General features: G+C 41.7%; 1 protein-coding gene across 1 annotated transcript in view; it reads right to left on the reverse strand.

Moving 5' to 3' along the window:
• The window catches only part of LOC308393193 (transmembrane protein 163a), a 33,330-nt gene that overhangs the window by 9,322 nt on the left and 7,341 nt on the right, over window positions 1-16,667 (reverse strand). Inside the window, exons 3-5 of the mRNA XM_080876750.1 lie at window positions 9,881-9,924; window positions 9,704-9,795; window positions 4,522-4,618 (exon numbers count right to left, since the gene is read on the reverse strand). Coding sequence (XP_080732876.1) covers window positions 4,522-4,618; window positions 9,704-9,795; window positions 9,881-9,924 — 233 coding nt within the window. The remainder of the gene's footprint in view (window positions 1-4,521; window positions 4,619-9,703; window positions 9,796-9,880; window positions 9,925-16,667) is intronic.

A 16,667-nucleotide genomic window follows, 5' to 3' on the forward strand; every position in this document is an offset into this window, starting at 1 on the left:
CCAGAAGTCAGTCTGGTAGAAACCAAGTGTGCGACAGCAGAGGAGCGGGTCGACTCAGAAAAACACAATCTGTCTGTCTCGGCACGCTCACATTCTGCCTTTGTTTCCACTTTAGTGCTCGCGACAGGCCATTCTCTCCCTCGCCGCAGCCACACATGAATAGAAGGAAAACACAGTTAGGTCAATAAAGCTGTAAAGGGCTTCAAAAACGAATTGGATTTTGAGACTGAGTCAGTTGTGGAGATTATCTGAAAATCTTTCTTTTGCTCAGCAGCTGATCCAACAATGTGATTCGTCTCATTGAAAAGCATCCAGCTCGGTTAGCTTCACATGTGGAACAACAATGTGAGGAGCACACAGAGGAGTTAGTGAGTAAGTAAGCTGGTAAAGATGTCACCATGACAGGCAACCTGCATTTATGTTAACATCATATACACGCGTATACGCTCATTGACCACTATTATTAGGTACACGTGCTATATAACAAATACTGTGGTCATAAAGTTATGGATATGATCAGCAACAGCACTATGCTCAGCTGGTACTAAGAGGCCGAATGTATGCCAAGAAAATCCCCCACAACTCTACACCACCACCAGAAGTCTGAACCATTAATAAAACTCCCATTCAAATGTTGCAGTAGAAATCAAGACACATCAGCTCAGGCAACATTTGGGTCCTACGGTCTGAACTTTAGCCTCAGTTTCCTGTTCTTAGCTGACAGGAGCGGCATGCGGCTCGTCTGCTGCTCGTCCATCTGCTTCAACGTTCCATGTGCTGTGCATTCAGAGATGCTCTTCTTCATACCTTGGTTGTAACAAGAGCTTGCTTTTTCTTCTTTTTTTAGTTACTGTTGCCTTCCTGGCAGCTTAAAGCAGTCTGTCAGCGAGGCCTTTTCACCCAGAGAGCTGCTGCTCACTGGATATTTTCTCTTTTTCGCACTGTTGTCTTTAAACCTTCGCGTGGCTGCGCGGGAAAATCCGAGTAGATCTATCTGGCTCCAACAGCCACCCCACTTTCAAAGTCAACTAAATCACCTTTCATCCCCATTCTCATGCTTAGTTTGATCTTCAGCAGGTCATCTTAACCATGACTACATGTCTAAATGCACTGAGTTGCTGCCAATGTATTATCTAAATAGATATGTGTTAATGAGCACATCAACAAGTGTACCTAATGAAGTGGCTACACAGTGGCTACGGTACATAACAGCATTACACATTTTATTAATTCAGAATTTAAGAGGATGGATTAAACTCGTGTCCATAAGTTTATTCTTAATCTCTTCTACTTTTAATATTTCTTATTTATCTCATACCAGCCACGAGTTACTGCTGCGTCTGAGATCCACCACAGACAAAGCTGAATGAACATGACTTAGGCAGGAAAAATAATAAACAGCAGCTGATGGATGATACTGACTGGCAACTAGGTGAAAACGCTATTTGCAGAAGTGTGAAAGCTTGTGAGTCTTCACACGTGAGGTTTGTGAGCGTCACTATTACACTTGGTTTACTCACACTCTCTCTCTCTCTCACACACACACACACACACACACACACACTTACAGACAGTAATAACAGGGGGGAAAAAAATCTAATTCTGATTCTGAAATATTTTTGTGAGAATAAAGTAAAGTGACTACCAAAAGTGCACATTTAGAGTCACATTAGTCTTGAATATTTTAACCATAAAAATGATCTCACTTCAGATGCACACAGTGTGGACTGCAGTGAAATATACTTTTTTAACATTCACTATCACCTACCTACATAAATTATTTCATGTTTGCCAAAATACACAAAACTACTTCAGCAGCATTGCACGATTCCTACATTAGAATCTGTCATCACAACATTCGTGTGTAAAAGGTGCTGAAAGGACATAAAAGAGAAAACACACGCATCTCCTCCTCCTTTCTTTAGAACAGGTATTTGTTACATTGTTACCTTGCAATTGCACAGGTGATATAGAGTAACAGGAAAGTAATACATTAACTAGAAAGTGCATTTTCTGAAGAAACTGCAGTGTGAATGCTTGAATCTGAATGTATGCATTGAAATGAAATAATTACTGAATTTAAGTTAAAAATTTTGAATGAGATAAAAAAAAAAAAAAACCCGAATTTAACCTGAAAACAAAAGTGCTGAACTGCTAAAAGCTGAAGGTTACACAGAAGAAGAAGTTGGAAAAAAGCTGAAAATGTTTTAATTTTAAATTAGAAAAACCTAAGAAATGAGAAAAGAACATTTAGAGTCAGAAAACATCTGAAAGAATATTAAAAGGTCATATTCTTTGAATCACTGAATGACTAAAATGTGATCCCTCCACTTGGACCCACACAGTTTAAAAAGTTTACATCTCTGAGCTTTGAAAGACAAGATGTTGGAAAAAGAACAACGATGGCGACGTTTTGAGGGTAAAATGATGGCTGTGACACTGTGGACACAGCAGCAGTTGAAAGAGAAGTGCTTAAGATGAATCTTGGCAGAGTGGCAGAGAGAGCTCGTTAAGCAGGCAGGTGTGAGCCTGGTTGCTATAGTGACTGCACCCAATGGCTCCATACACACGTACACAGACATGCGCCTCACTTTTGCTGCTTAAAATGAACAGAAAAGTCAGGCTGAAACAAATCGCTCCCAAATGAAAAGTAAAAGTCGTATTGACAAAATTCTTTCACTGTGAGCGACAGCAATGTCTAGTCTACCAAATTCTCAGTTTTCATGTCTGTGGAGTTTATTATATGGACGTGGTGACAGTGGAAAGACACCATGCTCTTCTGATTTTCAAACGAACCTTCTGAGCCATTTTAACATTAGAGTCTATGGAAGAGTTGGAGGGAGGAGGCTGTGCATTGGTGACATTTATGAAAGAACCATAACACCTAGTACAATAGTAAACACATTGGATGAAAGAGGACAGCGATGGCTACGTTTTGAGGGTAAAATCATACCTGTAGAGCAAACGCTGCGGACACAGCAGCAGTTTTAAAAAAGATTTTAAGATTAATTTTTTTGCTCCTCTCACTCTAGCAGTTCAGCTGTCTCACTCTAGCCCCAACATTCCGTCCCATACACACCCATTATAAACTCTGAAACGGGTGAAAAAACATCATGAAACTTAAACTGGAACTGAAGAAAAAGTATAATAGATATTGAAAAGATAAATACAAGTTGAATAGTTGAATGTCTTGTCTTCGTTTTAAAGTTTGAATGGTGGCTCTATGTGAACGTATGTTGAAGTAGTAAGAGTTTAAAAATGAGTAAGTTGAATGAGAATTTGAAGGGTCTCCCCATTGAAATACATGGGAAATTTTTGTTGAATAAAGTTGAATAAAATTAAAAATATAAATGTTAAAAATGAGAAAAATACAAGCAATCATGTCCAAAAGAATAGGAATCTAATGGTGTTTGAATGGTTTTTCTAAGTTGAACGGTTTTGAAGGAGTAGGCTTTCAAAAAACGTACGGAATAGATAATAAAATAGAAGAATAAAGATTAGAAGAACAATACTGTGAATGCTTTTCAAGCATTCACACTAATAAAGGTAAGTCTATTTTTAACCTGATCATTGGAAATAAAAGACAATCATAAATCAGAGCTGTAGACTTGGCAACACACGGTGTCCGACTGCATCGTCTACATGACCACACAGCATCTACTGCAACACTGAAGCAAAGAAAATATTTAAAACCAAACGATCTTAATACATTTTTGAGTCCCTAACATTTCATCTTCAATAGCATCTCTGTGTTCATAACACCCTCCTCTTTGTGTCTTGGTCTCATCATCCTGAGCTACCAACCAAAGATGAAAGTATGCCGTCCAATCAGATCCACTACTCAAAGATGGAGTCAGAGTCAGCCATGCTACACACGGCTTCATGCAAATAAACATCCTGCATGTTGTTTGTAAAGATATTATTAGATATGGGAGCAAAGTCAGCTGGCCTTTTCTTAGCTTCTAAATGAAATCCCCGTCTCTGGCTCGCTGTCTGTATTACACCAGGGACAGCAGAGCCCTGGTCCTGGCCAGACACAGGAGCGGTTACTATCTGCCAAAGCTTTAAAAATAACTGCAAATTCCACAGAAAAATCTGATTACACACTAAACCTTTGGCAGCCTGAGTTCAGGGAGATGAACGTGGCTGTGGGTTATACAGCTGCCATGGTGTGCAGTATGTTAGTATGTTTAGGGGGTTTCCCCTGAATGTTAAATGGAGAACATTATGCATCCCATATGGAAGCCGCTTAATCCAAAGCTCTCGTCCATCTTCTGTCTGAATCCAGTTTTGACCCCTGCATCTCAGCCAGAGCCATTTCCTGCCTGCCATGTAGGAAAATCAGCATGTGGTAGTAAACTAATCTACTATTATCCTGTCTCATCCGCTGCTTTTTGTGCAATAAGTGTAACAATTAAAGCATGGTGCTCTGCAGAATTGGTCTCTTTTCACAGTCCGATTATAATCCTCACAAATCTGTCTAAAAGCAAACACAGAACAGTGTGATGGATGAATTCTTACCACTTCTGGTAGCAGTTTGGTGGCCAGATCGTGGATGGCTTTACCCATAATGCATAAGGAGGACAGGATGAAAACCACACCCAGGATAACACAAGCTCTGCAGAGGAAAGGAAAGAAGACACAGGCGATCAGTAACCAACAAACAGAGTGTTTTTAGTTTCTTCATTCTTTCTTTCTGAGCAGATCCTGATGCGACGGCCAACCCAAACAATAAAAGTGGTGCTGCATGGCTGCAGGGCTCGAGCCACGATTTCACAAACAATGAGGTATTAAATTCAAATTTCTCCAGGAGACCTCCAATCGATCATCATCATCATCATCATCATCGTTTATTTGTATAGCACTTTAAGAACACACCCGGCAGACCAAAGTGCTGAACAACACAGATCAAAACAACTACCAAATTAAAAATACCATAAAATCGATGACTCGCTTATAATTTTGACTTGCCAAAAAACCCAGAATCTAACATCTCATCTAAAGAGCTGTAGTCTGAGGACTTTGTGTGTAGTTTGCGTGTTGTTCCTGGGTGCATGTGGGCTCTCCTCTACAGTCAAAGACAGGCAGGGCTCTCTGGGTTGGCCTTGCCTCTAACTCCGTAACAGCTCAGGATTCAGTATGCCTGCAACCCTGAACTGGATAAGTGGGAAATAATGGCTGGACTGATCTCATCTAAAGACATTTTTAGCTGGAGTTTCTGTATATCAGATGGAGAAAAGTGATTTTGCAATTTTACACGGTTCATCCATTCAAGCTTCTCCTCCTCCCTGACTTTGCATGCATTCCAAGTATGAAAACGGTATCCCTGATTAGAGCCATACTACCAAATACTGGTCCTGGCTAAAACTAAAGTCCAAGTATAAGTAGTAGATGTTTTTCTGAACATGGAAGCATCAACTTCTATGATAACTGTAGAGTGTTAGATAAAGCTACAGCTTCCTGCTACCCTAAACGATCCTCAATGACGGATAACATTTATTCAGAGTGATCCGGAGGATTCATTTGGAAGCAGCAGATGTCCTTTAAGCACCTTTACCCAATTAACAAAGTCTAGAGGGACACAAAAACCAATCGGAGCATATGTCCTGGTCATGGATGAATACCCAAGTGTATGTGTTCAAATCTGACGGCTGCTCTTGAGCCACACTTAGCATCCTGGGTTTTGACCGGATGAGGTAACCAAGGCAACCCAACATCACTCCGGGAAGTCCACAGCAGGGTGCACGAACACACGTAGACACACACAATGGAGCGCCGTATCCACCACTACAGCCCTCTATCGCTTCCTGTGGTTGGAAAATGACATCATCGCTCCGAGCTGGTGTTTACTCCACAGCAGAACAACCGAACAGCAAAAAGACCAGCAAAGTGTTCGGCTGCATGCAGCTTCTGTTTTAATGCACAGACGTGGATCACTTATTAATATCAACACGCTCACAACAACAGCATCTCTAACCTTGGTGATTTCAATGGAGGTATTTGTGTTTTCACGTGGAAAACAAAAGTCCCCAATTTGTCTTACTTTGACACCTAAAGCTTGTTACCTTGGCAACCACTCGGTACTTGGGCATTGCTGTTCAACCGCACCTTCTCTATCATTCCCAGACAGATCAAAAAACTAAGAAAAAGAACACAGAGGCTCTCGTTGTGCATCAGTAGCCCTCTCACTCAGTCTGCTCAAAGCCGCTGGCTATCTAACAAACAAACACTGCAGCAGGAGGAAGACGCCAGGCTACAGTTAAGGTGTAAATACATGGATCCATATTTTATGCATCTGTACAAGTACTATAGTGGCAAGCAAGTCACAGGTTTAATTCCAGCCAGAGCCACAAATCCCTGTTGGGGTTGTGTCAAGAAGGCCAATCAGTGTACAAAACTCCCAAATCAAACACGCTGTGGTGGCTATGTATAAGACAGCAACAGAAAATAGCTTTATATTTAGATTTTGTTGCTCTCGGATGATTCTCATTTTACTGTTTCAGAGTATGTCTGCAGAAACATGTCTGTGTGTGTGTGTGTGTGTGTGTGTGTGTGTGTGTGTGTGTGTGTGTGTGTGTGTGTGTGTGTGTGTGTGTGGGTGTGTTTGTGTATAGCTGTCATAGACTGTGTGAGTGTGCGTGTGATCAAGAGGAAGCTGTCTTCTCAGCGAAGCCAATTACTGGCTGAGCAGCTCCTCAACTTTGTCCAGATTCTCCATTTAGCAGTGCTGAAATGACACAATGAAGACCGCTTTCAAGTGGATTTGTGTAGATGTTTTCACATGATGGTTTAGCAAGCTGTCAAATATTTATATTAAAAATACAGTTGGAATTAATCAGACAGGTCTTTAGTCGCACACTTCCTGTTACTCTGATCATTTTATGTTGTCTGTCTGGTAAATTTAGCAGTTCTTTCTGATAAACTCACAAAACCCTCAACCATAAAATTTTTAAATTTTATCTGCAAACAACTTTGGTGAAAATTGAAAATTGTGTGTTGGTGTTTAGCAAACTGTACAGCTTTTTTGGCAGAGAGTCGTCGAGGCGAACAATGTCGCTAGCTAGGAGCTAGTTAGCTTAACATAAAGGGTACAAATGGACATAGCTAACATAGCTCTTTAAGTTAAAAGTGTATCTAAGAGCTGAAACTCACTCATTACCGCAACATATTTTCATTAACTAATATGCACACACACAAGCAGTTTGTATGGATAGCAAAAACAGCTGTTAGTTAAAGAGCAACACAAAGACAGCTTGGTTGGCTATGATACGCTCAGACTCTGGGGATTAAGGAAGACGCCATTTTTGTTTCCATTTATCATGTAAATGGATGCACACGGGACAAAGCAGAGCTAAGAGACTATTGGAGAACACTTAGATTCATGTCCTAATTTCTTTTCAATTCGCAACACATTTATATCTCCTCCTATGAAGTATTTTTATTTAAATATTTAAATAGATCTTTAAAAAGATGGGTGTGGTCTGAGAACTCACTGACACTACAACTAGAATATATAATTATTAAAGTATAACAATTTTATTATTTATCATTTTATTAGCTTCCTCATGGCTTTCATGTTAAAGCAGATGCTTTGCTGTTGAATCTTTTTCCATGCACTTCAGTGTCTGGTCTCCAGAGGATATGAGCTCATCTGTCGTCTCTAAGGCAATTAGCAACTCCTGTGAGACCGTGACACAACTCCACTGTTAAGTGTGAGTCTGTGTGTACGCAGGGAGTGAAAGTTTCACTTAATCGCCAGTACGGACAAACCTAAAGATTTTACTTGCTTTGCTTGCAACCCATCCTATGCTGGATGAACTGGTGCAACACCGTTCAACTATTTCAGAGCAGAAGTAAAGTGATGACTGGCTCGTCTCTCTCTTTCAGTCTCCTGCTGGCTGCCAGCACTCTGACCATTCAACAGGCTCTGAAAGGGCAGCCTCCTCTCACACACACTCTATTCTCAGCCAGGTAGAGATAAGATGTGAGGCGCTTGTCTGTGATCGGTCCCACTGGGCTGAGCTTGACGGAGCTGAAGAGGCATGCTGTCTGACACACTTCTCTGCTGGACAGAGCAGACCACACAATCTCTCCCCTCGCTCACACAGGCCATTGTAGACACACTGAAATAAATTTCATCACATTGCTGGACTTCTTTTGTCTTATTGGTCGTATATATGAGACCATACCGAGGCTTCTGCAGTGTAGCTACACCTATGGTAGGGTGACCATATTTTTGATTTCCAAAAAAGAGGACACTTGGCCCAGTCATGAAGAACTTGCTTAAAGAAACATATTTAACATATTTAAACGATGCCTTCTCTGTGCGGTTAATGAATGGTGAAACAAAAATGTCATATAGGCTTTTACAAGTCAACAAGTGCAAACAAATAACTTAAAAGCCTCTGGAATTAAATAATGGTACAGAAATAAGGCCTCATCTGCATAAGAAAAATTACCAGTACTGGGTCGGTACAAGGGAAATTTCTTTTGCAGTTCATCTGAAAAGATGCACTTGCGCTTTGGGATCTTTCAAACATCATTAGGTGTGTTGCTGCGCGCTCTGTCCCGTCTGTGAGCGCAGAACAACAACTCACAAAGCAGCAGTTCAGGGATGACGTCACACACATGGGTCCTCTGTCGGAAAACCTGGACATTTTTATCAATCTCGAAAATCACCCCGGACGTCCCGAACGAAATGTGAAAAGTGGACATGTCCGGGGAAAAGAGGACGGTTGGTCACCCTAACCTATAGTATCAATTTGAAAACCGTAGGTGGGTTCCTTGGAGCTATCGCATTCACAGGACCTCTGAGTCAAACTTGAGTGTGACAATACTTCATCAGCCTTTTGATGCCTGAGGGGTAAAGAAAACTATATATAGAAGCAAAGCTGTCAAAGCTGTATTTGGGTTTGAACTTTAATTTTAAGTATACATGAATTCATGTTGTTGCTGTTTATGGGCTGGAAGTACCCGAGCTAAGTATATAAAAATAAGATTAATCATATCTGGTCAAAACAACTTTACTTGTGCAGCCAATCTGATATTTATACAGTGCAGCACTTTACAGTGAATTGCTGGTTATTGCATCAACAGTTGTTCAGACTGAGTATATGAAAATGTTTCTGCTAAGACCTTCTGACTGCTTCAGACCATTCGCTACAAATAAATTTGGTGGTGAAGGAAAAATGTACGAGGAGCAGCCTGGCAGATGATTCCTCGATCACAAACAAATGTTAGCGTTGCTAAGGAGACTGATAAAGCACATGTCAGTAATAAAAACTACTAAAAACTTAATTGATCTAATTTCCTCCAGCAAAAAAAGCATTAAAATCTCAGGCTGGGGAAAGTTTTCTGCCTGGGATATGTATGCTTTCTTTGATGGAGGAAGTTTTCATTTTAAATCAAAGTACCATGTATGCCACAGACAGTACAAACGATTGATGTCGCTACCGTGATGCCGTCCGTTTGCTCTCTGAAGTTCTGTTTTGATTGTGTTTGGTGATGCGAGGGGGCAGAGACCTAATGCCTTTTTGCAGCAACACCTGTAGCCATATGGTGGCTAAGACACACTGGCTTCATTTTTCTGACCCAGAAGCTACGTCCATGTTTTATACCGTCTGTGGCTTATGCAGAGCATTATAAATAAAGGGGATTTTAGCCCGGGTCAGAGTGGATCGGGGTGAAAGGTGATCATACTTACATGTACTCGCGGTGCGCCGAGTGGACAGCTGCGGCGTTGCTGTATCGCCACAATACAATCACAGATGACAACACATCCAGCGTGGCATCAAACTGCAAAGTGTAAACATTGGTAATTGGGAATTCTGTCACTACAATTTCTACTTTTAATGAAGTAGAGTGTTTACTCTGGACTTACGGCAAATCCAAAAGCTGAAGCACTGTGGCGCATCATAGAAACAGCTAAAGAGAAAAGAGAAAAACTTTTACTGCACTGTTCACGTTCATCTTCACATCAGAAATAATCATTTGAGTGCCTGTAGTTGCTGTAAGCACAGAGTCAGTCTGTGATCGTTTCATTTAAAGTAAACAGAGATATCTGATTTTTGCTCCAGTCTATTTAACTGCAGCAATGATTATTATTATAATCATTTCTAGTTTCTGCAGAGAACCTGCTGGATTGAAAAACAAGCACCGTTTTTGACTGGTTAATTTAACATCTGCCTTTTTATTTGGATTAACTAAGCTGTAGAAATGGTCAAAACAAACACTAAACAGCACAGTTATATGCATCCACACACACCTGCAACGGGAGTGAATGAGGAGAGAAGGAAGAAGAGACAAAGGAGAGAAAGATGCACAGAGATAGACAGGAGGATTCCTCTCCTCCCACGTTTATTTTTAGCAAGACTCACAGGGGGCTAGCAGCTCGCCTCAGCCCTGCATGCAGAAACACAGCGCTGTGTGGTATCACTTTCTCTCTTTTCCCCTTTAGCAACACATTCTAGTTGCTGCAAAAACAGCAAAAATCTTTTCTTTCTCCTATCCCTTTTTGCAGTCTGAGCTCCCTTTATTTTCCCCTCCAGCCTCCCAAGCTCCCCTCTCATCCATCTTCACTTTTCCTCTTATTGTTTCATCTACATTCGGTTGTTCTCTCTAGGCTGAAGGCACAATCACCCGCTCGCTTGCAACAGCTCAGACTGAAACGAGAACAGAAACAGATGCTGCATCCACATTCTCCTGCACGCAGTTAAGCAAACATCGCCAACCCTTGAATACAAATGATTGGAAGGGATACTGTTCTGACAGAGATGCAGAGTATCAGCAGCAGACCTGTTGTCATTCCTTCTTGGTGTGTAACTTTATGTTCACCAAAAAATACTGAACATGGCTCACACATTAAAAGTATGGCCTCCAAACTGCATTATAACTAATGCAGTTTGGCATGTATTTACTGATGATGCCCTCAGTTGAAGCAAATGCTCCCTGACAGGTTATATAACCTTACATATGCTTGCCACACTCCCATTTTATGGATTTACTATACATCAAATGACCAGAGCACTTTACAAAAGCAAGCACATCAAAATGATTAAATGCATCTTAGTAATCAAATTAAAATAAATTTAAGCAGTAATAAAAATATAGAAAAAAGAAATCTGCAATCTCCTTTGCAACCCACCTGCACCCCAGGTCCTCCTTTCATGCTTTCATATCTGTTGCTCACTAGAACTTGGCCTTCCTCACAAATATAAATTAATGCAGATGGAAATATCAATTTTCTTTGGAGTCAAATGGTCCAGACTGAAATTTTAAGCTCCATATTTCCTGCAATAATTGAAGATTTGACGCTTTTAGTTGCTCTTTTTTAGTTTTATTTCACTTAAAGCAGCTGTTTTTACACAAAGGATACTTAAAGGTTGTCTCTCAGTGGCTCCCATTATTTCACCTCTCTATACTTTAATCATTTCATTAGGATGAAAATAAAAAAATAAAGTGTAGCTTTAATTTTGGAAAGCCACATCCAAGCTAGCGGATTTCAGTACAAGCCTCTTTGCAACCCACATCGACGCCGTTTCCTCCATTAATTCTACTTCTAACTTAATCATTGTTAAATCGATGTCTGCTGTGTTCTATGCTGGCTTTGCAAAGCAGGTCCAGAACAGAACCATACCACCAAAAACAAACACAGTCTCTGACTCAGCTAATACAGCATTCGCATGTTTTTAAAACATCCAGGGTGGCGAGATATATTTAAAGTCAGAGCTTGTGGGCCTCATCTCTCCATGTGTCAACAATACACGATCTAGCAAACAGAACCTGGCAGCTGTTGAAAGCTGCTTAAGGTAAATAAAAAGGGAGGGGCACCGAGTATCAGTCATCGGCCAGAATTGACATAACAAGGCAAAAGTAGGAGGTAAACACTCCTTACACGTAAATGACTTGTAGTGACAGAAGTGAGCATGTACAGTGGGGCAAAAAAGTATTTAGTCAGCCACCGATTGTGCAAGTTCCCCCACTTAAAATGATGACAGAGGTCAGTAATTTGCACCGGAGGTACACTTCAACTGTGAGAGACAGAATGTGGAAAAAAAAATCCATGAATCCACATGGTAGGATTTGTAAAGAATTTATTCGTAAATCAGGGTGGAAAATAATAATAATAATAATAATAATAATAATAATAATAATGGATTGGATTTATATAGCGCTTTTCAAGGCACCCAAAGCGCTTTACAATGCCACTATTCATTCACTCTCGCATTCATACACTGGTGGAGGCAAACTACGGTTGTAGCCACAGCTGCCCTGGGGCAGACTGACAGAAGCGAGGCTGCCATTTCGCGCCATCGGCCCCTCTGGCCAACACCAGTAGGCAAATAAGTATTTGGTCACCTCAAACAAGGAAAATCTCTGGCTCTCACAGACCTGTAACGTCTTCTGTAAGAAGCTTTTCTGTCCCCCACTCGTTACCTGTATGAATGGCACCTGTTTGAACTCATCATCTGTATAAAAGACACCTGTCCACAGCCTCAAACAGTCAGACTCCAAACTCCGCCATGGCCAAGACCAAAGAGCTTTCGAAGGACACCAGGAAAAGTATTGTAGACCTGCACCAGACTGGGAAGAGTGAATCTACAATAGGCAAGCAGCTTGGTGTGAAAAAATCAACTGTGGGAGCAATCATCAGAAAATGGAAGACATACAAGACCACTGATAATCTCCCACGATCTGGGGCTCCACGCAAGATCTCATCCCGTGGGGTCAAAATGATCATGAGAACGGTGAGCAAAGATCCCAGAACCACACGGGGTGAATGACCTGCAGAGAGCTGGGACCAAAGTAACAAAGGTCACCATCAGTAACACACTACAACGGCAGGGAATCAAATCCCGCAGTGCCAGACGTGTTCCGCTGCTGAAGCCAGTGCATGTCCAGGCCCGTCTGAAGTTTGCCAGAGAGCACATGGATGATACAGCAGAGGATTGGGAGAATGTCATGTGGTCAGATGAAACCAAAGTAGAACTTTTTGGTATAAACTCAACTCGTCGTGTTTGGAGGAAGAAGAATACTGAGTTGCATCCCAAGAACACCATACCTACTGTGACGCATGGGGGTGGAAACATCATGCTATGGGGCTGTTTTTCTGCCAAGGGGACAGGACGACTGATCCGTGTTAAGGACAGAATGAATGGGGCCATGTATCGTGAGATTTTGAGCCAAAACCTCCTTCCATCAGTGAGAACTTTGAAGATGAAACGAGGCTGGGTCTTCCAACATGACAATGATCCAAAACACACCGCCCGGGCAACAAAGGAGTGGCTCCGTAAGAAGCATTTGAAAGTCCTGGAGTGGCCTAGCCAGTCTCCAGACCTCAACCCCATAGAAAATCTGTGGCGGGAGTTGAAAGTCCGTGTTGCTCGGCGACAGCCCCAAAACATCACTGCTCTCGAGAAGATCTGCATGGAGGAATGGGCCAAAATACCAGCTACTGTGTGTGCAAACCTGGTAAAGACCTATAGTAGACGTTTGACCTCTGTTATTGCCAACAAAGGTTATGTTACAAAGTATTGAGTTGTATTTCTGTTATTGACCAAATACTTATTTTCCACCCTGATTTACGAATAAATTCTTTACAAATCCTACCATGTGGATTCATGGATTTTTTTTTTCACATTCTGTCTCTCACAGTTGAAGTGTACCTCTGGTGCAAATTACTGACCTCTGTCATCATTTTAAGTGGGGGAACTTGCACAATCGGTGGCTGACTAAATACTTTTTTGCCCACTGTATGTGAGAGTACAAAAAGATAGAAACAAAGGCAAGGATTACACAGAAGTGCCTTAGTTTAGCTGTCAAATGCATTCCTGCACACTCAAGCTTGATCCAAAACCATTTGCTGCAACATCAAGGGAGCAGATTTGTATCTAGGACTACGAAACAGAGCTGACAGCATCTATTTTTCAAGTTAAATTCTCCAGATAGCTGAAAAGACTTCACGTTCCTTCATCGTGCAGCCTCCTCTCATTCTACCATGTCAGTTTAAAGATTTCTTTTGTGATAATGACCCCACACATCTGACTGTAATATATATCGTCTGCTCCTCTTCCCTTCTCCTCTCTGTCCTCCCTTCCTCTCTTTCTGGCACCTTCATTAGCCGCAGAGAGAACAAGTTGTGTATAAATGAATCTGCTGCGGTTCTGCGGTCGTCAAAGCCGAGCCCAGCGATGACTAATTGGCTCCCAAGAAAGCTGGGTGGGTGTCAGCCGGGACGGACCTGCAAGCACGTCAGGCTATCACACACATACACACACATGTACGCACAGTGCTACTCTACTCTCCCTCTTCCTTACTTCTTGTCACATCTAACAAGACGAGCAGGGGAAGAAAGGATAAAACGCTATCCGAGCTCTTTATGCATATCAATGAAACGCTTCACTGTCAAGTTGTTTTTTCTAGTTGGTGCAGTGATGGCGCTCGTCTGATTGTCCCGTGTGTACCAATGCATAGGCCTTGTCATTAAAGCAGCAGCAAGTGGCTCAGTTACAAGTTTCTTCTTGATAATAAAACATGAGCTAAAAGCAAACCCTGACAAACATGCAGTTCACTTTCAAATAAACTCTCACTTTTGTATTTTATATAATGCGCTAAATCACATCAAAAGAAAGAATTTGCACCGCTGTCATCTGTTACTTCACACTTCATTGGACTTTTTTATTTTGTGTTAGCCGGTTGTGAGCAGTTCTCTTTATGTTAATATTCATCTTCAGTAATGATTTTCAATCCCTGGAGTCCTCATACACACAGTCTCCTCCCAGCAGCTGATGTTGACACGTGTCCACTCGTTGAACTCATGCAGGCTCTAATCTGATGTTCTATTGACTTCTGGCTCTAGCAAATTGAGGGAACTCTTCAGCCAATCCTCACAACACCAGTTCAACCAAACCAATTGATATTTTTTGCCACTGTGAATTTGTAACTACAGCCAGGTGCCAAACTGCTATGAACCCAGTCTAACGTTAACCTTTCCTTCACTCAGTGTAGTAAAGCTTTTAAGCTGAGAACTGTCCCGTGACATTTTCCCCACTGAGATGTTCTTTTCTGTAAACTAAAAAGCCGCACCTGCCTGCCTACAATAAAGGTCACACGCACTTGGTCTTTTCCATGTTTGAGTAATGCTAATGTTTTACAGCATCTATGTTACCCAGAGACTGTTTCATTCTGTCATCATGTAGAGCTCACAGAGAACAGCAGCAGGTGGTGAGGAGTGGACTGACTCCTCGCAGAGCTCTGATAAGTCTGTGAAACACTGTTGGACCTCAGGGTTTGAATCCTAATGAAGCCCTTCGCACTGACGTACAACTACTGTTCTTTTGGGTCTTTTTTAACCTCTTAATGTTTGTAATAATCCGAACTTTCAGACAGAATTTAGTTAAATCTCTTAACCAACTAAACTGTGACTTTGTCTAACCTAATACTAATAATTTAAAGAACCACTTTCTGTCCATTCATCAGTTTTTCACCTGTTCCAGAAACAATTTAACCAATCTGATTGAAACCTGCAGATATATGGCTGGTGACCTGAGTAAGCAACCCTGCTGTTGGGGTTTAGTTGGGGTTTTTCCACGCCTTCTCTCTGTGTGTTTTGTGCATCACAAGTCCTTTAGCCTCTTCCTTTTAACAGTGTTTTCTTTGGTGTGGTTTAGGTATGCTGCCCTATGCAGGAAGCTCCTTTATAAAAACAGATCTTTCCAGGGAATGTAAACATGTGGCCAAACATACAGGTAGTGCAGAATTATTAGGCAAATGAGTATTTTGTCCACATCATCCTCTTCATGCATGTTGTCTTACTCCAAGCTGTATAGGCTCGAAAGCCTACTACCAATTAAGCATATTAGGTGATGTGCATCTCTGTAATGAGAAGGGGTGTGGTCTAATGACATCAACACATATATCAGGTGTGCATAATTATTAGGCAACTTCCTTTCCTTTGGCAAAATGGGTCAAAAGAAGGACTTGACAGGCTCAGAAAAGTCAAAAATAGTGAGATATCTTGCAGAGGGATGCAGCAGTCTCAAAATTGCAAAGCTTCTGAAGCGTGATCATCGAACAATCAAGCGTTTCATTCAAAATAGTCAACAGGGTCGCAAGAAGCGTGTGGAAAAACCAAGGCGCAAAATAACTGCCCATGAACTGAGAAAAGTCAAGCGTGCAGCTGCCAAGATGCCACTTGCCACCAGTTTGGCCATATTTCAGAGCTGCAACATCACTGGAGTGCCCAAAAGCACAAGGTGTGCAATACTCAGAGACATGGCCAAGGTAAGAAAGGCTGAAAGACGACCACCACTGAACAAGACACACAAGCTGAAACGTCAAGACTGGGCCAAGAAATATCTCAAGACTGATTTTTCTAAGGTTTTATGGACTGATGAAATGAGAGTGAGTCTTGATGGGCCAGATGGATGGGCCCGTGGCTGGATTGGTAAAGGGCAGAGAGCTCCAGTCCGACTCAGACGCCGAGCAAGGTGGAGGTGGAGTACTGGTTTGGGCTGGTATCATCAAAGATGAGCTTGTGGGGCCTTTTCGGGTTGAGGATGGAGTCAAGCTCAACTCCCAGTCCTACTGCCAGTTTCTGGAAGACACCTTCTTCAAGCAGTGGTACAGGAAGAAGTCTGCATCCTTCAAGAAAAACATGATTTTCATGC

This window comes from Rhamphochromis sp. 'chilingali', assembly GCF_963969265.1.
Source record: "Rhamphochromis sp. 'chilingali' genome assembly, chromosome: 3".
Classification (NCBI taxonomy): domain Eukaryota; kingdom Metazoa; phylum Chordata; class Actinopteri; order Cichliformes; family Cichlidae; genus Rhamphochromis; species Rhamphochromis sp. 'chilingali'.